Genomic DNA, 27473 nt, shown 5'->3' on the forward strand with positions numbered 1-27473 from the left:
CCAATTACACTTCTTGATTTTTTTTTTCTCCTGTCTACGCTAACTTCTGGTTTCCTGACTCCGGCTCATCTGATTACAAGCTCTGGTATCCAAACCCTAGTTTGTTTTTTGACTATGTTCCTGAACTGTTATTTTTGTAATTTCATTGAAGGTGTGATTTTAACTGATCTTTCGGTCTCCATCTGGTTTATGGTTTTTGATAGACACGAGCAGTGAATTTTTTCTGGGCATATTGAATGCGTCACTGTATTCAAGGAAGTAAATGCGTGGGATTCATGCAAAAGTATGTTTTCATACTTCAAGCTTGTTTAGGGGTAGGATAGAAATAATTCAAATTCAAATGTGTAAATATGGGATTTTATATTTTGACCTTAGATACACCAATATAAAAATTGTTGCAGGTTCAATAGTAAAATGATAATTTATGCATGTAAAGTTGTCACGCTCCAGGTTTACTGTTAGTACACTAATTACATCATAAAATGTTTTTAATATCTTAATTTCATATAAAAGAGCAAGAAGCACCATTTTTCACAAAAAATACCCAAGGATGAAATGGGTTCCTTATAAAACAAAGAATTTTTTCTTTCCAAGTTTTTTAATTTGCAGACTATAAAACTGCATAGGGTGATTCCGTCAAGACTCTGTGCAGGGTCCCCAAAAATGAAATATGGCACGATGACTCCAATTGTAGTTACAAAGTCTTTTCATCTTCTAGGTGTTTCATTCTTCCAAATAATGACTGATAGAGTTCAGTTCTGTGGGAATATAAGAAAAACTACTTTTAGTAATGTGAAGTATAATTGTCACACAATAGATTGTAAAATTTTCTTTGAGACTGATACAAAGTGACAAAGTGCACATAAGCTAAATAGCCACAAACGTTATCCTGTGCATTCTCAAGCTCCACTCCTGGAAGTGTTTAACAGACACAGTGGACATAGAGGTGTATTTACTGTGGTATTGTGTACAGTAATCATAGGTTCACCTTTTTTTTTCTAAATTCCAGCTTTCCCATGTACAAATATACCATAAGTGTACCTCTGTTGCAGCTAAATGTCTTCATCCACTCCCCCCTGCACTTGTATAAAGATAGCCATTCACTATGCAATCTGATTGTATATTCTCTGTACAATTTACTTTAGATTTACCAAAACAATGGCATAGGAGGACCCACCTGAACAATTAATTAAATCTGTATCATATCAGACAGGCCCTTGTACTACAGATTGTACAATGTATGGTCACCTTAAAAGGGAGTTGTAAAGTCTCAAGGTTTTTCACCCTAATGCATTTTATGCATAAAAAATGAAAAACCTTCTGTGCTGTGGCTGCCCCCCAGAGCCCCCTTTTTCTTACTTGAACCTGATCATCCAGCGATGAGCACAAGCCCAGCAGCTGCAGCCACTGTCTCGGGTCCTCATCGAATAGATGGATAGCATCAGGAGCAGTCTTGTCTCAAATCCAGTGACACAGGAGCTGGGGGGTGGGGCTGAGACCTGCTGTCTGTGTCAATGGACTCGGCAGCAGCAGAACTCGGGAGCGCGCCTGCATGGGTGCCCCGATGGGAAAGCGGCTCCCACAGTAGCACCCAAAAAAGAGGAGGAGCCAGGAGCACCCCAGAAAAGGAGGTAAACCCTTGCACTGGGCAGGTAAGTATAACATGTTAGTTTTTTTTTTAAATGAACCTTTACAATCACTTTATAGGAGGAATTAGGAAAGTGGGTGAAAATAAAACAAGAGGTGGTATAGTAATGAGGAAGGCATGGTCCAGAGTGATAAAAAAAAGGTATTTTCCATCATTCATAAGGCAGTGCATATGGGATATGATCTACAAGAAGTGATGTATGCAGAAGGCATGTTTTACATTTTCAAACAGAAATGTGACGGCTGCCATGGACGAGGTAAGTGAGAGATAAGCACATTGGGTTGGCTTAGGCAGAAAATACATTTTAAAAGGCTTCTATTTATTATTAAAACTGAAATTCTGCCCGAAAAGGTGAACATAGTCTTTAAAACTCAAGACTGAGAAACGCAGTGTGCTATGCATCAAAATGCATTGCTGAGCAGGGGAGGCGTGTGCTCCATTTGCTTTAGGCCTCATGCACACTGGACATTTTTTGAAGTTTTTACAGCAGCTGTTTTTTTCTACAGTCATTAAACTCTCCATCATGTTATCCTATGTGTCCATGCACACATAGATTGTTATCAACAGTTTTGGGCAGTGGCCTTTTTGAGCAGTAAAAAAATAAAAAAAATGGTGGGTTCCGAGAGACGGTTTTCAGCTGTAAAAACGCTCAAAAAAGTTTCTGGGATGTTTTTGATCCATTGAAAAAAATATATATAATAATAATAAAAATAATAAAAAGTTAACACGAAAAAACGCTATTGCAAAAAATGTTGAAAAACTTTTTTATAATGTTATTTTAACGTCCAGTGTGCGTGAGGCCTTAATGTTGAGGTGATTAGTAAGCTATAGAATTGCTAAGAAAAATTGTCTTCAAAAGCAAGAATGCTAATGCCCTGTACACACGATCAGTTCGTCTGATGAAAACGGTCTGATGGATTCTTCCATCAGTTATCCGATGAAGCTGACCGATAATCAGTTGTGCCTACACACCATCAGTTAAAAAAACGATCATGTCAGAACGCGGTGACGAAAAACACAACGACGTGCTGAAAAAAATGAAGTTCAATGCTTCCAAGCATGCGTCGACTTGATTCTGAGCATGCGTGGATTTTTAACCGATGGACGTACCCCACAGACTATCGTTTTTTTCTATAGGTTTTTTATCCATCAGATAATTTTAAAACAAGTTCCTAGTTTTTTGACTGATGGATAAAAAAACGATGGGGCCCACACACGATAGGTTAGTCTGATGAAAACGGTCCATCAGACCGTTTTTATCAGACAGACTGATCGTGTGTACGCAGCATAAGAGTTCCAGGTCGACACTTCTTAGGTCTTAATACAAACTACATAAAAAAAACAGAAAACAAAAAAAAAGGAAGCAAATGGCTCAGAACAATAAGCTGGTGCTTGGCAAACATTTTACTTAGATTAAAATAAGTTGAGTTTTGATGATGTAATCTTTTTTTCACTTTGCGTGTAGCTAGGCTTAATAGGCGAATCACCTATTGGCAAATCACTGATGTGGAAAAAATAAAAACATTCAGTGGCTGCAAATGTTACCAACAATTCCGCATTCCTGTTGTTGAAGCTCTAGTTTAAGTGCTTTAATGAGGTGACCAAGATCGGCAATTATATTTTTATTTTTTTTGTTTACCAAAGTTTATTTCAAATATAGATGTGGATAAGCAAACGTACATTGTGGAATATATGGACAATACATTGTTTAGCATAGTCTCTATGGATGACAAAACATTTATAATTGTGAAAATATACATATGTATCTATGTAATACAGAAAACAGCTATTACAATCTCTGATGACTCGACATACCCTATCTATGAGTTATCCATAGTGTATGAAGTGAGAGGATTGTGTATAGGGTAGTGTAACCTAAGGTGAACCTAGTGAACTAAGGGCCAATTGGACCATTTATCGTTATATGTTTGCATGGAATCGTTGAGGGAGTGAAAAATTTTCTCCGTAAGCTTAAGGGTATCCATCCGATCCAACACCTGTTGCCACGAGATGTTGTTGGATCTCCAGTTCAATGCAACCATCCACTGAACTGAACTACAGAGGGAATGAAGCAGTCTAATATATGGGATGGGGATGTCTGGGATCCCAGCATAAAGGATGCAGATTTGAGGGGTGAAGGAAATCTTAAGGCCAGAAGACTCCTCAAATTTAGTTGCTGCGGTTTTCCACACTTGTTCTATGTAAGGGCAGCTCCAGAATGTGTGTAGTAAAGTCCCCTGATCAGAGCACCCTCTGAAGCAGTATGGGGAGACTGATGTATAAAAGGAGTGAAGTTTATAGGGTGTGAGGTACCACCTGGAGAAGATCTTAATTGGCGTTTCTCTAAAGGGGATAGCCTTATTGCTTTTCCGTAGGTTTTCTGCCATGGAATACCAGGTTTCAGGTGTAAGTGTGATTCCTAGGTCTGCCTCCCAATGAAGCATTTGTGTGGATTTCTCTTCTGCCCTAAAATTGTTAATGTAGTTATACAACAGAGAGATCATCCCTTTATCCCGTGAGGAAGAGAGGCATATTTTTTCAAATAATGTTTTGGTAGGGAGAGTGGATAATGAGAAGTGATCTGCGTAGAAGGATTTTATGAGTCTGTAATTTCCTATCTCCGAATGCGGGAGGCCATGGTCTTTTTGGATCATTTCAAAAGTCTTAAATTCCCATTTGGATTGTAGTGCTGATAAGGTGCTTAAGTTATTATCTAACCATAATGTAAAGTGACTTTTGTTGGTAAAAGCAAGGTTGAATCTAATGTCGCCTAAGTATGAGGTAAGTGGGGAAATGGGGGAGGAGAGGGAGTGAATATTGTTGATCTTCATCCACAGTTGGAAAAGATGTGCTACTACTAGGTTATATTTGGAGAGTTTTCTATATAGAATGTTTCGAGACCATAGTATACCTTGGAGATGATATGGCAGGATTGAGGAAGATTCAAATCTCTTCCAGGGTATGTTTTGTAGCGGGGAGAACCATTGTGATATCTGGGAGAGTTTCGTGGCCAGGTAATAGTGCCATAGGTTTGGTAGGCCCAGGCCTCCTTTTGATTGGGGTCTGTGTAAGAGTGCATAACTATATCTGGGTTTCCTACCCTCCCAAATAAATTTGTTGATTGATTTCTGAATACCTTCAATCTTGGATTTGGGGACTAAAATGGGGAGGGAGCGGAAGTAGTATAATAGTTTTGGAATTATACTCATTTTTATAGCGCAGACTCTGCCTAGAAAGGAAATGTGATGAGAAGACCAAGAGTTCAAGAGGTGTTCAACACGAGCGATGATAGAGGGGTAGTTTGCCTTGTATAGTTGTGGATATGAGGAGGTAATATTGACTCCTAGATATTTTAGGGAATCCTGACACCAATTGAACTGAAAGTTGCTGCTCAATCTGATTAATAGATCAGGGGGTAAGTTTAGTGAAAGAGCTGAACATTTGGTGGGGTTAACTTTGAGACCCGAGACCGTGTGAAAGGTATTTAAGGTATCCAACAACACCGGAATAGACAGGAGGGGTTCTGTGAGGAATACCAGTGCGTCGTCCGCGTATAAACTGATCTTGAACTCCGAGTCCTTGCAAGGGTATCCCCGTATGTCAGTGTTGTGCCTGATGGCCTGTGCCAGCGGCTCTATAGCCAACGCAAAAAGGAGTGGGGATAAGGGGCAGCCTTGTCTGGTTCCTCTACCCAGTGTGAAGAATTCTGAGTTATGTCCCGGAATTTTTATACGGGTTTTTGGGGCGTGGTAAAGGGCATTAAATCCCTGTAGGAAGTTACCTGTAATGCCGAATTTAGGGAGAAGTTTATTCAAATAGGACCAGCTAACGCTGTCAAAGGCCTTGTGTATGTCCAAACTCAAGAGGCAGGCCTGTTTGGATTTCAGATTAGCGTCTTGTATAATATTAGTAACTAATCTTATGTTGTCTACTATCTGTCTACCTGGGATAAAGCCTGATTGATCATGATGGATTAATGGGGAGATAACAGAGGCCAGTCTGTTTGCAAGGATTCTGCCAAATATCTTAAGATCATTATTCAAAACTGAAATGGGGCGAAAATTTTGAGGGAGGGTGTGGTCTTTGTCTGGTTTAGGGATCAGGGAGAGGTTTGCCAGCAACATCTCATCTGGGAATTGATTACCGTCTAGGACATAATTAAATAATTTCATAAGACTAGGGGTTAAACGGGAGGAGAATTTTTTATAATACATGGTTGTGAAACCATCAGGGCCCGGGGCCGTTGAAACCTTTAGAGATTTAATTACTTGGGTTATCTCCTCAGCTGTACAGGGTTTATTCAGGGATTCAGATTGGTTGAGGTCAAGCGAGGGAAGTCTAAGGTTGTCTAGCCACGTGTTCGCAATGGCATCTGGGTTTGTACCTGGGTCAGATAATAGTTTTTGGTAGAAATTGGTGAAGATGTCAAGTACACCTTTGGGGTGTGTCACCAAGTTGCCCTGAGAGTCTCTTAATTTATAAGTATGGGAGGGGTTAATGTCTTGATTCAATTTTCTGGCGAACATTGCCGAGGGGGAGTTACTGTATAGTAAAAATTTGGCTTTCGAGAACCTCAGAGATCTCTCTGTATTAGCTGATAAAATTAGATCAAGGGCTTTACGTTTTGATTGGATCTGTTGCGTCGTTTCTGGTGAGGCTGAGTGTTGTAATTTGTGATACAGTTGGTTCAGGTCATTGGTCAGGCTTCTAATTTGTGCCAGTCTTTCTCTATTTTTAGCTGCAGCCATTTTAATGATGTGGCCCCTAAGAACTGCCTTATGGGCCACCCAGATAGAGGTTGGGGGGGTGACATCATTTATGTTATCCTCAAAGTAATTATCTATATGGGAGGCGATCGAATCTCTATTTATTGGGTCAGTCAAAAGGGCATCATTAAGTCTCCAGTTGTATACTGAGGGGGCAAGGCCGATGTGAGATGTGTCGAAGGAAATGATATTATGATCAGACCACGGGCAAGGGTGTATACAAGCATGTGAAGAGTTAGCCAACAAGACAGGAGTACAGAAGATGTAGTCCAATCTGGCATAGCAGTTGTGTGGGTGGGAATAGTGCGAATAGGCCTTGATCCCTACATTGTGGGCCCTCCAGGTGTCAATTAATTGATTTCTATTAATTAGCCTATTAATAGTTTTGGAGAAGGATTTTGAGGAGGGTGAGATTTTACTTCTGTCCAGAGCAGGATGCGCTGTCAGGTTAAAATCTCCACCCAGGATTGTATGTGGGGAGTGGAATCTATCAAGTACATTGAAGAAATTTGAGAAAAACGTTGTTTGTGATTCATTTGGAGCATATATAGATGCTATTGTGATCTCTTTGTTATTGATAGTACCCTTAAGAATTAGAAATCGGCTGTCCGGGTCTTTATACATTTGTTGTATATCAAAAATAATTGTATTACGAATAAAGATTGCAACTCCCCTCGTTTTGTTAGTGTAAGTGGTGTAGTAGTGTTGGCTATATGTCCTATTAAAGAATGTCGGGTGGTTTGCCGTGGCAAAATGTGTCTCTTGTAGCATGATTATGTCCGCACCAAGTCTTTTATAATGTTGAAATGCTTTTTTTCGTTTGTGCGGTGAGTTAAATCCCTGTGTATTGTGGGAAACTATTTTAAGGTTCATTGGTAAGAAATAATAGTATTATCTTCTGAGTATTATCTATTGGGGTATCAGACCACAAAGTTGCATTCTGGAGCATATTTATCTTACATAGGGTTAGTATACACATATGGTAACTATCTCTGAAGTGCTGAACGTAGCCATAGGGGATGTGTGAGTCATGTATTCTCAGTCTGCATGAGGCAGTGATAATTTTGGGAGCAAAATGCATCAGAAAGAAACCAGCATATATAAAACCGTAAAATGATTGTCTCTGAGTGAGCTTATCCGAAATGAAAAGGGCCCTAGTGGCCAACAACATATACCATTGAATCATCAACATAGTAGGATATAACTTGGGGACAGGAGAAATCCTGTCAGACATTACCCAACACTGGGTTGTAGAAGGTGGGACCAAAATGTCCCTGGACCACAAACTGCTCGGGTGATGTCCCATCCGAGGATGGAGCAGCAATCGAGAACAGCTGTGGAAGTGGGGTCAATCTAGCGACGACGGATGTTCTAGGCATCTTGTATTATATATATCAAAGCAGTAATGCATTGTAAAGGTATTTGGTTATCAGTGAGCTGGAAGAAGCAGAGGGAGATAATAAAACAAAACAAAAAAAAAAAAAAAAAAAAAAAAAAAAAAAAAAAAAAAAAAAAGTGGGACCCCCTGAGATAAAATAATGGGCATAATCAAAATTTGCGGAGAGCTACTTAGGGTGGGAGCCCCCACCCCAAATTCGATGTTGCAGTGAAGATGAGTCAGCCAGGTCTATTAAAGTTGGATCCAATCGGGCAAAGAGATGCGTGCATTTTTTTGTATGGCAACATGGAATTTGAAGGTTCACAAAGTTTGTGAAGTGAACAATACATTTGTCCGCTTGTTCAGGGAGTAGTAATAAATCTTCTAAGGTGAGTATTCAGTTATTCATGTATCCGCAGCAACTGTCCTCCAAAGTGCAAGCAGGGTGAGAGTCTGGAAGATAGATTGGTGACCAGATCTGGTTCGCAGTCTTGCTCCAAAGAGGGGGGACTGGGTGATAAAAGGGTCAATAGACCAACAGTGGGAGAGGTAACAGAGAGAACCAGGGAACAGAACGGATTCACAAATTAATGTGAGGTGGACCATACATGGTCAATGAGAATTATGATTGGAAGGACTGGATCAGTCTCCTCTGATCCCTCTGATTGCGTCTGGTGGGAGGTGTCGACCAAATGGGGGAAGGCCTGGGTGTAGCTGGGGGACGAGAAGGGGGATCTTGAGTAATCAGGCCCAATTTTACCAAGAGTTCCTTCCCTTCTATGACGTTGTAGACCGTATATGTAGATCCATTGTGTGGGACCGTAAGCTTAAAGGGGAACCCCCAACGGTACCTAATTCTAGCAGCTTGTAACACAGTAGTGACTTCTTTCATTCTGCGTCTCCTGTCCAGAGTCGCAGGTGAAATATCTGGATATATTTGGATTCTTTTGCCCTCCATATTCAGATTATGTGAATTCCTTGCAGCGCGCATTATGTCTTCCTTGATTAAAAAGTCCCTCATGCACATCACTATGTCCCTGGGGGGACCTTCAGGGGGAGGTTTAGGCCGCAATGCTCTGTGTATTCTGTCACAAATGAAGGCAGATGGGGGCTTTTCTGGTAGAAGATTTTGAAAGAATTTTGAAACTGCAGGCATCAGGTCAGTGACTGTCTCAGGGACTCCACGCAGCCTAATATTATGGCGGCAATTTCTGTTGTCAAGGTCCTCGACCTGAGCCTGCATGAAGGCAAAGTTGTCTGCTAGGTTTTCAAAATCCTTCCTAAGATCATTGTGAGCTAGGGAGAGCTCATCGTGTTTTGTTTCTAGAAGGTCTGTGCGACTGCCTATATTGGCAATTTCCTGGGAGAGAGCCGCTGTGGACTTATGAACTTCATGTTCAATTTTATCCACAAGTTTATTGAATATGGCTGTCAGACTGTCATCTAGATCCGCTTTAGATAGCGGTGAGTTGTACTCACTGTTGTGGGGTTGTACAGCCGCGATCTCCGTCGGATGTTTGTCGGTGCAGGGCTGTGTCCACATGTGCTGGTCGGCGCCATCTTGGGACACCTTCTTGTGTCTTTGCTCCATGTTAAGGAGAAAGTTCGTCAGGGTGTGCTCGGGTCTCCGATTCCGCTTCTTCCTAGCGGATGGCATACACTGGGTGTTCCTGCAGGGGTGCTTGGTGAAATCGCCGCTGAGAGTGCTGAATTGCCCTGGGAAATCCGCCTAGAAGGCCCGGGTCTCGTGGAGCGCGGCTCAGGCCAGTCCGTTCAGCATCGCGCCGCGCATGCGCCCCTCTGCAATTATATTTTTAAATGGTAGTATATCTGCTCACAGTTTTTCAGTGGGGAAGTAGCAGCAAAACTGAATGCAAATCTATAATTTTGGCCCAAAGCATTGCTTAAACTAAGTTTTGAGAGGTGGAATCTGGGGGATAAATGCCACATTATGAAATATAGTGGGCAGTATTAAGGTGTATTTAAGGTGTATGTAAAGGCAACTTTTTTCGGCTTTGAATTGAATACATAAAAGGTTAGACCCTTCATCAGGTCTTTATGGCCATCTTTGTTCTGGGGGGAATCTACCCTCTTTTATTTGTCCTGGTGACCTTTGTAATCAAGACAGAAAGTTAGAGGAAAGCCAAATATTTTAGTGTCCTTGGAGCAAGAGGTGAAAAGCCATTAATAAGGACAACATTTCTTGTGATTATGGGAATTCTGTTCACTTTGCAGACAATTCCTCTCATTTTCCATTGTGTCTCAAGGGCAGTAAATGCCCCAAAAAATCTCTGCAGCAGGACAAGGGATGCAAAAAAAAACAAAAAAAACAAAAAAAAAACCTGACCATTAGGGTTTTTAACTCTTCCCTACTCTATTTAAATTAAACAACACAGTTTTCACTTGACATACATATTAAGATTGTATCAGAAAGGTGCATAAAAAACGAGGCCTATAATGCACTTCCCAGCGCCATAAAATAAATAACCAATTCTGAGCTCTCTCTCTTATTAACTAATTAAATTAAATAAAAGAGTAAGAAATACGATTAAACAGAATAAACTAATATCACAGTGATAAAACAATGATAAAAGTGAAGCAGCAGCTGTTTAAAGTACAAAAATGAGAAAAACTCATAAAAAGTACGCAAATATAAATAAAAGTGACAGATCATGGAACTAAAAATAGTCCAAATGATAAAACAGCGCTAAATTTTGATAAAATGTCCAACTACACATATAACTGTTGAAGTCGACGAGTGACGAAACCGGTCAGGGCGTGGCTACAACGGCGTGACCATAACCGGAAGTGACGACTGCATTCCACTGCTACCTGGTCCAAACCAGGAAGGAACACTCTAACACGGGCGATTCTTTGGACCGGATGTTATTGGTGAATACATTTCCTAACTATGTGTGCATTACAAGTTGAACTATTGTATGTGCATTTGAAGCGGGGGTTTATTGCTTTGAGGGTTTTTATTATACTCATTAAAAAATGGGATTACACTATCTAGTTCTTTTTTGTGTTTTATATGAATTTATACAGAGTTTAACCAATGCTGCCTCCACTGCTGGTGACGGATGTTCAAATGAGAGGGAGAGTTCTTGTCACTACATAAGGCCCACATTATTCATCTTTCTGGTGAGTTTGTACCCCGGATGGGGAGAGTGCCTCACTTATGGTGGATATTGGGAGCAGGTGTAGGAAGCATCACTGATCGAATACTAGAGGCACTCATCACGTTAGAACTTACTGTTGCAACGTCATCATTCAAATGTTATATGTGTATTTGGACATTTTATCCAATTTTAGCGCTGTTTTATCATTTGGAGACATTACACATTTTCAGAATATCACTAAGTAAATGTGCATGTGTGAGAAAAAAAAAAAAAAGAAGAACACAGGTAAACACAAAGTTCACTTCTAAAACACACAAAAGATGTACATTGTATCTATGAATATCAGCTCTTAGTCATCTTTAAATTCAGTCACATACAGATGTCACAAAGAAGGGCACAGAAAAAATCCAATGAATCAGTCACACAAATAAATAACAGCCTAAAAAAGAAACACATACAATGCTGTCTGTCACTATTTCAGCCAGGAGTTGGATCTGAAAATTGCTATACTGTATATGAATGTCAAAGTGCAAATATTTCCGATTTATAAAGCAGCCAGTGTTTGTGTTTTGACAGATCTATAGCATTTCTGAAAAGTATCAGACACACCACTATCCTTTGCCCTCACTCTGTTGTCATGGAATGGTTAAAACTGAAGTACAATCAGAGGTCAGGGAATGTGTCCTCTTATGTGGATCTTGCCTTCTCCATGCACTGCTATGCCAGTGTAATTTCTAGGTAGTAAGCACCACTTACTGTCCACAGCAGGGTTTACATGTCAGCAGCTGCCGTCGCATTGCTGAAACTGGTATTTTCACAAAGCATCATTTCACACACAGGTAGGCAATGCTGATGAACATGCCGTTTTTCTCACATCAAGCCAGCCTGCAAAGTTGCCTGTGTTCAAACCAATAGAGCTCCTTTGGGGAACTGTTTGTGTGCGACATAAAATGCACTGTATGGGACTGCACACTGTAATAGCAAGAATCAACTGTGTTATGGATACAAAGGTACAGACATTATATAACCTGCAGTTTTTGGAGGTTTGATAACAGTAATGCTGCTTATATATCAGTTCAATGTGAAAGGATTTGTCCTCATCTTGCTTTCTGGCTATATGTGAAATTTTGAAACAATGTTCAACTAAAATCTTACAAAAAAGTTAATTGTATAAACAAATAAATATATATATATATTTTTAAATGCTGTATTTTAATTAACTGAAAAAAAAGTTTCCTCACAACAGGTGTCAATATATGAAAAAGTAATTGTTCCCTACACATTAAGGTCCACTATCAGAAAAACTGTTTTACTGTGAATACTCAATGTGGTTTCCACATGTAAGAACCGTAATCAGTCTCTGAATTCTTTTTTAAATATCACATACCTGTATTTTTATTTTCTCCACATTTACATGCAGACAGTTAATTAAGGACCCTTTATCTATAGGCACCATACTCTTCTATGCCAGTTACTGTTATAAGTACATATTATGCCATTTATTCAACCATACATAATGTAATATTAGATAATAGCTAAGGATCTGAAAAAATATTCTGTGTCAAGTAGAATTTTGTGTACTTCACTTAATTCTTGGGATTTACAAAGACATGACATAACAGATTTGTGATCAAATGGCTGCATTGGGTATAGTCCAGGCTTTATGGCTCTCCACTGTTGGTAAGATAAACACTAGCTCTGAGAAAGAGGTTTCTCGCTCAAAAACGCGCAAGTTAAGCCGTTGGAATCCTCCAGTGATCCTTGAGGCGACTTGTCTGCGATTTTGTTCTGACATGCGTGTATACAACATACACACGAGTATCATGTACATATTTTAACAAAAAAAAAACGTAATGGAATTGCCCTAGGTCTGTGCGCACTTCTTGTTTTTGATGTATTACAGTCAGGTGTATGATTAACCAATTATACAAATCAGTTCCTAATGATTAATTTTATATGTACAGTAGGTTGAAACACAGTTGTTAACTGAATAAAAAAAAGCTGTGTAGGAGGCTTAAAACTGGGTGAGGAACATCCAAACTTTGCTACTAAGGTGAGGTTGTGGAAGACCGTTTCATGTCACAGGTCACACACCATGGCAAGGCTGAGCACAGCGACAAGACAAGGTAGTTATACTGCATCATCTGTCTCTCCTACACAAAGATTTCAAGCAGACTGGGGTTTCAAGATGTGTGGTTCAAGCTCTTTTGAAGAAGCACAAAGAAATGGGCAATGTTGAGAACTATAGAAACAGTAGTCAACCAAGGAAACAATGCAGCAAATAAAAAGACATAGAACGCTTACGTCCTTTCAACATCAGAAGAGGTCCAGCAGTGCCATCAGCACAGAACTGGCAGAAACAAGTGGGACCCAGATACATCCACCTACTGTCTGGGGGAAGTGTGGCCAGAAGTGGTCTTCATGGAAGAAAAAGTCATACCCATCCAAAAAGCCATACCTTCCGACAGGCTAAGCGACTCAACTATGGAGGAAAACAGGAACTGGGGTGCAGAAAAATGGCAGCAGGTGCTTTGGACTGATGAGTCAAAATTTTAAATACTTGGCTGTAGCAGGAGGCAGTTTGTTCACTGAAAGGCTGGAGAGCGGTACAATAATGAGTGTCTGCAGGCAACAGTGAAGCATGGTGTAGGTTTCTGTTAAGTTTGGGGGTTGCAAATGGTTTTGGAGATTTGGTTACAATTAATGGTGCCCTCAATGCTTACAAATACCGGCAGATACTTATCAATCATACCATACCATCAGGAAGACATGTGATTTGCCCAAATTTATTTTGCAGCAAGACCATAACCCCAAACATACAGCCAATGTAATGAAAAACGATCTTCAGCATAAAAAAGAAAGAGGAGTCCTGGAAGTGAAAATTTGGCGCCCACAGTGCCCTGATCTCAACATCAAGTCCGTCTTGGATTACATGAAGAGGCCGAAGGATTTGAGGCAGCCTAAATCCAAATAAGATCTGTGGTTAGTCCAAGATGTTTGGAACAACCTACCTGACAAGTTCCTTCCAAAACTGTGTGCAAGAATAATTGATGTGGTCATTTCATGCTGGCCCTCGCACCTCTCCTGCAGCTGCAAAACCCCCCTTTGTCTCCGCCTCCACTTTGTCTCAGCAGTCGGCAGCAGAGAGGAAGACAAAGCTCCTAGAGATCCCACACCTCTCTGTGCAGTCACAGCATCCCCTTATCTCCTTCTCAGCATTCAGCAGACTCCAGTCCTCCTCCAGACCCTGCACTTTCCCTGCTTCCTAGCTCCACTAGCAGCTGTGGTGTAAGGGTGGAGGACTCTTGATTTCTGATGGTGGGGGCTCTTAACATCTAAGATAAGGGGGGAGTGGGGTGCTCTGGACATCTGGTTAGAATTATTATGAGAATGTGCCAGTTGAAAAGGAGAGTCGCACACTGTTGGTATCATCCACTAGAAACTTGATTGGAGATGGTTTAGACAGAACACCATGGCAGGACCATGCTCTGTCTGAGCAGTCTGCAATAAGGTTTCTTGCGGCTGATACCAGAGGGTGTGTAACCCTCCTTTTCAGACTTGAATCATCTGCTACAGGAGTGTGAGTGGGCGCCGTGCTGATCTGCACCTGTCCTTCACATCTTAGGCCTTAAGTTCTTACTAAAACCAGTAATAATTGAATGCCGAAGCACTTATTTCAAATGATAAAGAGTAAATACATTTACAGACTATACAGATACAACTGGCCCTTTGAGGACAACCATGCTGATGCAGTCCATGATGAAACTGTGTTCGACACCCCTGTAATGAGATCCTGGGGAATGCAGAGTGGAAAGAAGCATAGTGACAGCGCCACTAGATGCCAGGGGTAAGGTACGTATGTTTAATAGCCTGAAGGCCCTCTCTGGGTCAGCAGCTGGGATCTACAGTACACTTCCAGAAAGTAAAAGTGTTGATAAATGACCTAGAGGGTATACAGTTTTTGAAATCAGGTATGACACTTGGGGTAAATATACTACTAGAAGAGCTACTGATGGGAGGGGGTATATATTCTTCTGGGGGAAGGTATATTATCATGGGATTATGCTGTTGATAGCTTTGTGCATTGTCGGACACTAGTGCAATGCATCCACTGATGCTCTGACATTGCCATATACCAGAAAGGGCAATTGTTCACTATGCATGTGAAATTGCACCAAATTCTGAAAAGGAGTTCGGATGTATGTAGCCACAATTTTGTCTTTTTTTAATACATTTTCAGATGACAATGCTCATTAGTGTATATTAAATAACACTTTATATGTCACATTAATGTCATTAATAATAAAACTTTGTTTAAAAAAAAAAATGAATCTCAATAATTCTATAATAAACATTGCATGTCACCAATGTTTGCTCCTGCAAGTGAAAATGTGTTTTGGAATAATGGGATTGTGCCAAAGCACTGGACTGTGAACTGAAAGAATAAAGCTCACATGCTGCACAGTGTGACCTTACCCAAGTCATTTGTCCTTCCCAGAGACAATTCTACACCTGCAGCATAATATAGTGTACATATACAGGTTTCTGCAGCAATGTATTTTCGTTATCTATTCCTCCCAGCCACACAAAACAGGTTAATATTACAAGTGGTGCAGGGCTTTACTTTCACAGGATTGTTCTATACCACAATTGGATTTTAAGCACTTTCACATTCCTGAATCCTGGTCACAACTATTTCTAAGCTATTCATTAAACAAAATGAAACAACCAAATCTGAACCAAGAGGGGCAAAACATACCCACTACTAGCCAGGCTAAAGATCCACATTATATGCACTACTATATGAAAACTTACAATATTATTGTTACATCTAGATCCATTCCAGGTAAAATCTGTCTGTTTAACAAAATGTGTGTACCAATATCTATGTAAGCATGGTCTCACTGAATAAGAAATAAAACAAAAAGCTTTAATATGTAATCGAAAATAGTTAATTTTCAGAAGATTCAAACTGCTGGCAGTAATGCATTACCTGAACGAGTCAAGGAAATGAGGTTTGGCCATAAACTGGACATAGTTTTGCAAAATTAGAAAAATGTGAAGTTACACATCCAGAAATAAAGATGGTAAATAAACACTTTTAAGTCTGCTAATGTGTTAATAAAAGAAAAAAAACATTTAATGTAATTTTAAACACAGCGACCCCTTATATTGCTTTTGGCGCCGCTTAAAGCAGGGGTGAAAGCATACCCCTGTATCCCAGAACATGGGGTGGAGGCTTGTTCTGATGCCAATATAGAGGGCTAGTAACTGTAAAGAGGAAAGGATCGCGGGTAAAATACATCAGGGTGTATGGTTTGGTGGAGACTTGTAGGCTGAAGCCACTGCTTGTTTTTTCACCTGGGCTGCTCAGTCAGTCAGTCAGTCAGTCAGTCACATAAACCACTGCCGCCAATGGTGGAATCTTACTGCTTATGTCTAAACAGGCTACAGCTAAGACCATCACAGGCGGGTGTGGACTGAATAAAATGACACATAAGTTAAAAAACAAATAAAAAAGAGAATTATTATTATAAAATTAGATCTAAATCTAATTAAATTCACTAAAACTAACACCAATACACATATACACAAGATTGATGTACATAAAAACAAGGGAAATATGAAATTGTGAAAGCAATAGTCTTATGTAATGAATCAAACATTGTTATATGTATATATTCCAACCCACATGATCTCATTGTAAAATCGATGCATATTATATATATGAAAGATAAAGAAAACACAGAATGTATGATGAGAACCAATGTGTGTGTGAATAGATATAAATGTCTAATAAAAAAAGACTCAAAATATATGTGCTTAAAAGAAAAATTTGAAAAAAAAAAAAGCACTAGACCTCTGTGCGAAACGCATCAGCTTTTTTTATATCCCACTGCTTGCTGTGCTGTGTTTTGTAGTGCTTTTATCACCTCTTGGGGTGCGCCTTGAGGACTATAGTTGAGAAACCCTGGTTTAGAGGCATAGCTGAACTATGAAAGCAATGAGATGATCAGTATCCATAGTAGGCAGCCAAACAACAAAGGAAGCAGAAAAGCTGCAATCCTGAATTGTAATACTAGCCTCCTGACTAGGTGCAAATTAAAAAAGCAATTAAAAACGTGATTTCTGGTGCAGGCTACTTATGCAGTGCCTACTCCCTCAGATGATGCACTCTGTCACATGTTTCAGGAGGCAGACCCAGAGATCCGGGAAGTAAAGGGAGATGGATTACTGCCGCTGTTCACGCCATATTTGACTTTTAAATTGTGCGAATTTACTTGAAATCGCACAATTTCAAAGCTGAATGTCAGTGTGACTTGGCTGACATCTGTGTGATTTCATGCACAGCTGTAAAAGGGAGTTGCAAAAAAATAGTGCAGGAATGTCTTTTTGTCAAAACGATGCAGCACTGCAAAGTCAGTGTTGCACCAATATGTACAGTTTCATTGCTGACAATAGGGTATGACTTGTCGTGCCATTTGGACCTGTCAGATTGCATGACGAATCGCACTGGTGTGACCGGGTGCTAAAGGATAAGTTCACCTTCAGGGACACGTTACATGTTCCTCCTATTTTTTTTGGTGGAACATGTAACCTGTTCCGCTCCTTCAGCCACTCCGCGATCCGAGCCCCCTATTTGCGAGCAGTAGTTCCCCATACCAGCTGTCACTTTTCGAAACAAGCGTGGCTGCATCATCCATGAACAGTTATGTTACTAAATCAACTACAAGTATTGACATCCTTTGCAGCTGTTGGCTTGTAGTTCTCAATGAACTACTTATGCAGAGTACACACAATCGAAAATTCCGACAAGAAAAACGTGGATTTTTTTATGACGGAATTTTGGCTCAAACTTGTGTTGCATACACACAGTCACACAAAATTCCGACTGTCAAGAAAGCGGTGACGTACAACAGTACAACGAGCCGAGAAAATGAAGTTCAATGATTCCAAGCATGCGTCGAATTGATTGCGAGCATGCTTTTTTTGCGCGTTGGATTTGCATACAGACAATCAGAATTTCCGACAAGAACTTTTCCCGTCAGAAAATTTGAGAACCAGCTCTCAAAATTTTTGCTGTTGGAAATTCCGACAGAAAGTCAGATGGGGCCTACACACGGTCGGATTTTCCAACCAAAAGCGGACATCGAACTTTTCTTGTCAGAAATTCCAATCGTGTGTATGCGGCATTACAATGCTGTTGAGCGCTGTGGTAGTTCAACGATTTTTTCCTGTTGGTGTAATCTGTCTGTCTGTCTACATCATATGGGCAGGCAGTTTTACACTGACAGCCTGCAGAAGATTTGCTGATCGTGGGTGCCATGCTTTACAGGCTCCTAAAAAAATAAAAAAATAAATAGAAAATGCAGATTTTTTTATCTGCAAAAAAAATTAGCATTTATTTATTTTATTTAAAGGTAAACTTATCCTTAAATTTGCCTTTAGTGAAAATGGCCACAGTGAGAAGAATTGGGAGGGAAAAATGGTATGCAAATAAAAAGCCTGCAATTATCTGTATCTGTTTGTAGATTACCATTACTAAACATTTCTAAAAGGTGCCGATTGTTGTAATTTTTAAGATAAGGGTGAGGTTCTCCTTTATGTGGCACGCAACAAACTGGGAAACTTTTCTAAGCATTTTATGATATCATGAATTATTCAACCAGTTTTTTTGGTATATCAGGAGAGTCGGGACGACAACTAACACACAGCTCCTTTCTCTATCTGCAACGTAGAGAGGGTCCTGACTCTCCTGTTGTCCAAGGGAGGGGGCGAGCACGACACTCCACACCAGGGAGAAAGCCTTGCATTACTGTGTGGAGTTACAGGCAACAGAACAGGAAGTGAGGATTCCTCATAAGAAATAAGGACAATCGAAGGATGAGGTAAGTGAAGGAGGACTGCACTAAGGTAAAGGAAGCCATTTAGGAATAATTTTTTTACCTTTACAACACCTTTTAAGCCTGGATAAGATCCAATGCAGCCATTAGCTGGGCAGGAAGTTAAGGGAGGGCAAGATGGCTCCCACTCTGCATTTTGCCCTTGGAGCAGTGGTTCTCAACCTGGGGGTCGGGACCCCCTCGGGGGTAGAATGATGATTTGCCAGGGGTCACCAAATCCTGGGCTGTTACTGAAGCCCGCACCACTCTCCCAGTACAAAGGAAAAGTGAGGGAAAGAATAGGAGAAAAAACAAGAAATTAGAGAGGGATGGGGGATAAAAACAAGAAATTAGGATAGAGCGATATAAAAGGGAAAGAAAGAAGAACAAAGGGAAAGAGTGGTACATCCTAAATAGTACCATAAGGGTTTTAATACTGTCTGAGTGAAAGGGACTCAGGGAGAGCTAAATGTCCGTGGGTTAGGGGCGCAAACTACTTGTCTTGTCTTGGGTGCTGACAACCCATGCTACGAAAATAATTTTACTACTAGGGGTCCCCGCGACTTGGGAAATTTTATCAAGGAGTCACGGCACTAGCAAGGTTGAGAACCACTGCCTTGGAGGATCGGAGTGACCTCTGACAGTTCACGACCATAACACAAAATAATATATTTTTTTTAAGTCAAAATGACAATTTTCTTTTCTTTTTATAGGTAAATAAGAGATCTGGAGTCTTTTTGACCTCAGATCTCTTAACAAAGAGGACTGGTCATGCTAATTTTTGTTACAATGGATGCTTACATTCCTTGTAAAAGAAACCATAGTGATAAAAAAAAGTGTGGGGGGTGGGGGCAGTGTAAAAATAAAATAAACGCGCACAGAAGTGAACTCATACGCAAGTTGTGCCTGCATATGTAAACTGTCCTTTTAGAGATCAAAGGGATGAACTTTGGTCTGCAAATAAGGTCAGTTTTTTTTATTCCTTTATTGTTATTATAGCAAAGTTTCTCAAATACAAGTCATGCCAGTCTCATAAGCAAGGATATATTCAAATAAGGTCAGTTTAACCACTTAAAGACTAAGCTAGAAATGGCACCTAAAAACTGCCTCCCATTCACTTCAATGTGTGCTTTCATACTCAGGCGGTGCACTTGCAGGATGTTGGCAAAAGTCCTGAAAAAAGTGTCTTTGGGGTGTATTTATAGCACTCCCAAAACGCCCCTCATTAAAATGAATGGGCAGTACTTCCAAAGCGCCTTAAAAGCGATTTGAAAGCGCTGCAAAACAGGCAATTTTTCGTTTTTCTTTTTTAAAGGTTCCGTTGTCACGGGACCTTAAAAAAAAAAAAAAGGCCCACTAGCGCCCAAAAAGCACCGCTAAACCACAGCAAAAACAGCTGATGCTTCAGTGTGAAAGTAGGCTTAGCCTTTTTGACACTTGTTGCTTACAAGTTGTAATCAGTATTTTTTGCAAGAAAATTATGTAACGAAAGGGCCTGTGGGACCCAGAAGCTCTTACAAAGTATGAGCCAGAAAATAATGGACAGTCACAATATATCTTGGACTACCTGAGATGGGACTATTATGCAATTATTATCCACAATATATTCCAGGATATCTGTGGAGAACTGGTTGCTGTTTGTTGATTCTGAACTCAACAGGTTAATTGAAAGTGACTCATTCATAATGTGGGGTGTTAATGTCATCAACTTCAGCCACCTGTCTGTCTGTTGTGATGTAAATGAATCTAGGATGGCTTCTGAGGATCTTTCATTGTGGCTTGTGCTAATTGACCCTGTATTGTGTGAAGGTCTATTGATGATAATGTGTGTATTTTAAGTTAACAGACAGCCTAAAGGTGTCTGAATTATTAGTTGTAGTTAATTAGCTCATATAAATTATGTCAGAGCTGGAGCCAGAATGTCTACTGAAAGATGTGTATTGGGGCTCATTAAGTAAGCATTGTATGATGTTGTGGGTGGAGTTGGGTCATTGTTCATTTGATTACTGCAGTATTCTTTGTGTATATAAGAGCTGTATTTTTCAATAAAGATTATCAGACCTGCTTGAACTTCATAGAGAGCTGTGTGTGTCTCGTTAATGGGGGAATTCGTATGGGTCGTGTTCGCCGGATTGTGGAGTGTCGATAGCTGCCTTGTGTGCGGGAATGGAATATCCTAAACGGTTTTAACCCCAGTCCCATTTGGGGTTCCGTTACAAATTACTTATAAACATTATATGTTTTTTTTTAGTAGAGATCCTAAAGAATAAAATGGCGGTTGCGCACTTTAAGAGAAAATACACTTCAATTAATTAAACAAATAGACAGAAAATTTAGCCCAATTTTGTATAATATTAAAGAGGTTACATCGAGAATTATGAGAGAATTATTCTAAGCACGAAAAAAAAAATTGTGATTCTCATTTTATCCAGAATAGTGCAGCTCTAACCAGGACCAAATAATTTGAGGTCAAACCTAAACACTTTAGATGGTATGCAATCAGGCAGGCCCTTGCACTACATAGTTGAAGGTAAATAAAAAAAAAAAAAAAAGAAGAAAATTATATATATATTGTATGGCTTTAGATTTCGAATGCAATGCACTTTACCTTATCTGTAAAATAAACCACGGTCAATCTTTTGGCCACTTATGAGTCATGGGCCCGAAAACATAGGTAGATCAGGACTTGTGACCATCCTTTAACTTTCCTAAAGCCAGTTGTCATCAAAACAGCAACATAGGGGAAATCATCTGATTGAAGTTACCCATTTAAGAGAAGTTTTCCCCACATCATGCAGAGCAAAATTTTTCCTTCTTTTTTGCCTCCAAGACAGAAAATGAGGCAACATCTCCAAACATAGTCATAGCATTCCCTAATCTATCGAAAACCTACAACAAAAAGATATTCTTTTACAAATATCCTCTTCAGCTAATCTTTGTTTAAGGCCTGGTTCACACTGGTGCGTTTTGACGTGCGATTTGGCATGTAAAATTGCACGTCAAAAGGGCGGTATTTGCCGCAAATTGCCAGGAATGGCACCGTCCTAATCGGTGCGACGCCGCATCTAAACTACTTTTTGCGATTTCCGGGCGCGATTTCCATTGACATCTGTGCAGAAACCTGCACAGATGTCTCTATAATCGCGGCCAAAATCGGGACTGCCAGCGGGAGTGAAATCGTGCGAGTTCAGCTGAACTCGCAAGGCTTTACTCCCACAGCCCAGTGTGAACCTAGGCTTAGGCCTGGTTCACACTGGTGCGTTTTGACATGCGATTTGGCATGTCAAATCGCATGTCAAAACAGCGATATTTGCCGCAAATTGCCAGAAATGGCACCGTCTTAATTGGTGCGACGCCGCATCTGCGGCGCTGCACCAATTTCAAAAAGTAGTTTCTGTAGTACCATTTGCGATTTCAGCCCACGATTTACATTGACATCTGTGCAGATGTCTCTATAATCGTGGCCAAAATCGGGACTGCTAGCGGGAGTGAAATTGTGCGAGTTCAGCTGAACTCACACGGCTTCACTCCCGCAGCCCAGTGTGAACCTGGGCTTAAGCAGAGATTAAAGTGTACGTTATTGTTTGCAGTCTCTCCAAGGGATTTTTTCCTTCCTGTACCGAACAGGAAATGAGGGGAAATCCCCCTGAAGTGAGGGCAATTCTCATTTAAGACAACTGTTACCAAAGCATTGGTGCCAATTGCATAATGCACCTTACCTCTTGCTCCAAGTGCCAACTCTAAAATTTAGGATTTCCACTCACTTTCTGTCTCAAGAAGAAGGAACACCAGGACAAATAAAAAAGCGAATCTCCCCACCTGGGACATGTAGGCCTGGTTCACACCTATGTGTTTTTTTTTTGCTGCATTTTACAGAAATGCACTACAGTTCATTTAACATGGTTTCCTATGGGACATGTTTACATCTATGTTTTTTTCAGCCGCTGCATTTTTGGAAAGGGTCAGGGACTTTTTAAAATGCAAAAACTGTGCTTTTTTTGGTTCAATAGACTTCAATGGAGAAGCTGCAGAAAAGCATGTAGTGTATTTTTTGCCACGATTTGCATTTTTTTTTAAATCCACAAAGTGTGAAACATGCATCAAAACGCATGCGCAAAACCACAGAATGCACTGCAGAAACATATCAAAAGCAAACTGCATAGGTGTTAACCAAGCCGTACAGGTAAGAGTCATCTGTGTCTCAGCCATACCTCGCAACTGTCCTATATTTGCAGGGACTGTCCCTGTGACCATCCTTTAACTATCCTAAAGCCAATAAGTCAGCATACCAGCTAGGCCACCTATTAATTTGAGATGAAGGTCTGTAATGGCAACCCCCATATTTTTTCAAAGATAGGTTTAATTTAAAGGAAATGTGTACTTTAAAATTACTGGTGCTCCCACTAGGGATCGCTCCTTCTGTAAATGATTGAGTGATTTCAATACTTTGAGGAACAGCCTTGGAACAAGTATACTGATCGGGAGCTCTGAACTTATCATCTGCATGCTTGTTTTTGGGCACTGAAGCCAAAATACAGCCAAGCAACTAGCATTTTCAGAAAGTCACCAGCAATAGCAGCCCCTGTAATAAATATCTTGCTACAGGCCATTTATTAGGGTCATGGGAAGGATTAACATGGTGCAAAGAAGATGGGGCACAATGCTTATCTCGGGAAGAAACTGTTGTGTCCCCTCAGCATTTTGGTATGCAGATTGCACTATTATGTGGCAAATCAAGACTGTATTGTCATTGATCAGCTGCACACCGGGCTCTGTGCCCCAAGAAACGATATGTCGGCAACTGTGCATGTGTTTGCTTTAAAATGCTTGAAATGTTACAAACTTAACAAAAAATTTGCTCTTAATACCAGTCTAGAGATTAAGTAATATCAATTCATAAATATTGAGAAAAAATTCTTGCAATAAGAAATATGTGATACACTATATATATGTAATAACAGTAGACAAATTGCAGTCAGGTGGTCACAAGGTGGCACTGTAACATTCATTTCCAGAGGGGTTACAAAACTATATGTTTGCAAGCACAGGCCATAAATTACATAGTAAGCCAGCCACCATCATCACCATCATCATCCCAACGCTTGGAGGGGATTCAGGAAGGTCTGCCTCAATTCCCTCTCTTTTGGTCAGGTCAGGATTGGGTACTTTAAGCCTGTGCAAATGCTTTTAGCCCTGCGGCTTTAAATTACAAAAGATGACATGTGACCTGTGCCTTGCCTCTCATGAGATCAGCTGTAAGATTTATAAATATTTAAGGTCAGTATTGCTCTAAACACACAGGATGAGTGATAGAAAGTAAAAAAAAAAAAAAAAAGTTACCCAACTACAAATAATTAAGGGTTTAAAAAGTGCACATTTAAATATAGTGTAAATAATACAGTATATTTACAAGAGTTAACATTTTATAGATCATGACATAAAAAAAAAAAAAAACATCAAGCTTAAGTGTTTCACCTTGCTGTGCCCTCACAGTACAGAGATTGTATAGACCACGCTTCTGTGCACAAGCACACTAGAATGAAAGCAGTGCAGTGTGCCTTCTTTACCTGACCAGATGAATGTGTAATGAGCATGAGATCATTAACTTATTGAATGAACTTTATAAATAACAGTAGATGCAGTCACAGTGTACTTATCAAGTGTCAGTATCATAGGACTGGATAACATTATTTCCAGTTAAATATTTAGATTAAATATGGCCTGCAAATGAGGCCTATGGTTCTTTTAACCTTTCTGCAATTAAAAAAGCATTACCACTTTAGCATCAAGTAGTTGGTTGTAGAGGATCCTGGTTTTATGGGTTATGTCATAACAGAAGGACCTAAAGATGATTTGGTACACTGGTATATGTGCATATAATCACTGCTTCAATACTTCCTTTTGCTACATTTAAATAAAGTATAGCCAAAGCCAAGGATTTTTTTGTATATCGGAGATATAACCCAAAATTTTGAGTTGTCACCAAAACAACAGCACAGGGGAGAGCTCCCCACTGAAGGATTTTCCACTCATTATGGAGAGCCCATCTCTTACTTTTTTTGTCTCCAACACAGAAAATGAGGGAACATATCCAAAACACAGCAAAAAAAGAAAAACCCAGAGTTTTAAAGGGGTTGTAAAAGTAGAACATGTTTTCCCTAAATAGCTTCCTTTACCTTAGTGCAGTCCTCCTTCACTTACCTCATCCTTCCATTTTGCTTTTAAATGTCCTTATTTCTTCTGAGAAATCCTCACTTCCTGTTCTTCTGTCTGTAACTCCACACAGTAATGCGAGGCTTTCTCCCTGGTGTGTAGAAAGCCTCTTGAGGGGGGAGGGGGCAAGCAGGATGGGTCAGAACGCCCACTAACACACAGTTCCTTTCTCTATCTGCAAAGTAGAGAGTGTCCTGACCCTCCTGCTCGCCCCCTGCCCCCCTCAAGAGGCTTTCTCCACACTAGGGAGAAAGCCTTGCATTACTGTGTGGAGTTACAGACAGAAGAACAGGAAGTGAGGATTTCTCAGAAGAAATAAGGACATTTAAAAGCAAAATCGAAGGATGAGGTAACTGAAGGACTGCACTAAGGTAAAGGAAGCTATTTAGGAGAAAAAAATACCTTTACAACCCCTTTAGGCACTCTACCTTAACCAAACAAATATATACCGTGCATCTTCTCTGGCTAATCTGTTTAGATTAAAGTGTATGTTATTTTTAGTAGCCTCTATACTCCTTTACTTTCTGTATTTTCAAACACAGTAGGAAATGAGGGGAAATCTCCCTTAAGTGAGGGTAATTCCCATTTTAGGCAAATGTTTCTAGAACATTTGTGCGAATTGGATAATGCACCTGACCTCTTACACTAAGGTGTCCGTTTATCATACAGCGGTAAAATACCACTACTCTCAGAGGAGAGCTCTCTCCTCCGGATGCCAGTTTATGAATCTTTGCTTCGCTCCTCCAAAGGTGAAGCGATCAAAAATCTACAAACGCTTCAAACACTGGAATCTCGTGAGACTTTACGAGATTACAGCACCAGAAATTCACAGACACAGAGATGTCAGTTTATTAATACAATACAATACACGGACAGACGGCATGGTTAATGTTTCTAAAATACGAGTCCCCCTTCATAATATATACACACACTATATTATATATATATATTGTGACAGGAAGTCAGGTAAATCTGTGGGTGTTGTCACAGACGGGAGTTACATTTTTGCCTTGTTTAGACAATGCACCAATTGTTATTAGGCGTCGGCTGCAGAAGCAGCCAGAAAAGGTTTAAGGCCGTTGGAAGACTTCAGCTGTTCCGAATGAGGCAATTAAGGCCTCTATAAGTAATCCAGAGGATTACCACTGATTTGCTGCACCCTGAGGCTTTCTGAGTGAAAGAGAGCAGTAGCTGAAAGTCTTCTAAGGAGGTGAGGAGGAAATTGACTTTTTCTGTGTGATAAAAATCAAAAGACTATTGTTTTTCTGCACACACCCCGCTACCAAGCTAACCCCATATATATATATACACATATACATACATACACATATATATATATATATATATATATATATATATATATATATATATATACATATACATACACATACATATATATATATATATACACACACACACACACACACACACACACACACATAAATATGACAGGGGGACATGGTTACCGTCTGCGGGGGTCTGAACGAGGTAGAAGGAAGTTAAAAATCTTCCTCCTTCCCCCTCAGATCCCCCCAGATTCCCTCTTCACTCCCCGATTTTGGTGAATCTGGGAGGTGAATTCTGACTCAGATCGCCAGTGAAGCGCTGAGATCGCAGCTTCGTAAACTGGCTGTTTCTGTGTCATTCAATGAGGATTCTCACTGTACAGAGATCATCGGCAGGTGAATATGTTCAAACACGTCCCCCCCCCCCCCCCGATTATCTCCGTTTCATAAACTGTTTATGAGCTGTGATCAGCGGCAATCCTTGGGATCACCACTGATCACTGCTTTATAAACGGACACCTAAGTGTCAAGTCTAAAATTCTGGATTTCCACTCACTTTTTGCCTCAGGGACAAGGGAAGGCCAAGACAAATAAAAAGGTAACCCTCCCCAGCTCAGACACAGAAAACAATAAAAACTTGACATAGGGTCCAACGCTTTCTTGCACCCTAAATATATATGAAAAAAAAAAAAACAGTTTATAAATACCGTTAACTCATTTTCTAAGATTCCTCCAGGACAGCCTTTGAGACTTTAGAGCGCCTCCTCTCGGGACAGGAAACATGTTAACAATCCAACATAAAGGGCGATCATCCAGGCCCACACTTCAGTATTATCAAGGACCGTAGGGCACTAGAAGACAAAAAACAATCAAAGCAGGATAACTTGGGGGGGGGGGGGCCCAGCTGTCCTGGAAGACTCTCAGAAAATTAGTTACCAGTAAGTTTAACTCTGGTTTTCTCAAATTGTCTTCCAGGACAGCCTCCGAGACTATGTGCAAGAACTTACTCCTTAGGGCAGGACCACTGCCTGGAGGACCTTACGTCCATAAGCCTAATTTTTGCTTGAAAGCAGATTCAGGCGATAGTGCTTCGTAAAGGTAGAGTAGCATGAATATGTTGCAAATTTGCTCTGGTGAGGCACCAGCTCTCTGCCCATTTTTTTACATATACTTGTCA

At 40.2% G+C, this 27473-nt stretch overlaps 1 protein-coding gene across 1 annotated transcript in view; it reads right to left on the bottom strand.

Moving 5' to 3' along the window:
• Positions 1–341: 341 nt before the first annotated feature.
• Positions 342–27473, bottom strand: part of AATF (apoptosis antagonizing transcription factor) — a 201177-nt gene continuing 174045 nt past the window's right edge. The window contains exon 12 of the mRNA XM_040337825.1: positions 342–758. Coding sequence (XP_040193759.1) covers positions 695–758 — 64 coding nt within the window. The 3' untranslated portion in view covers positions 342–694. The remainder of the gene's footprint in view (positions 759–27473) is intronic.

This window comes from Rana temporaria, chromosome 2 (genome assembly GCF_905171775.1).
Source record: "Rana temporaria chromosome 2, aRanTem1.1, whole genome shotgun sequence".
NCBI lineage: Eukaryota > Metazoa > Chordata > Amphibia > Anura > Ranidae > Rana > Rana temporaria.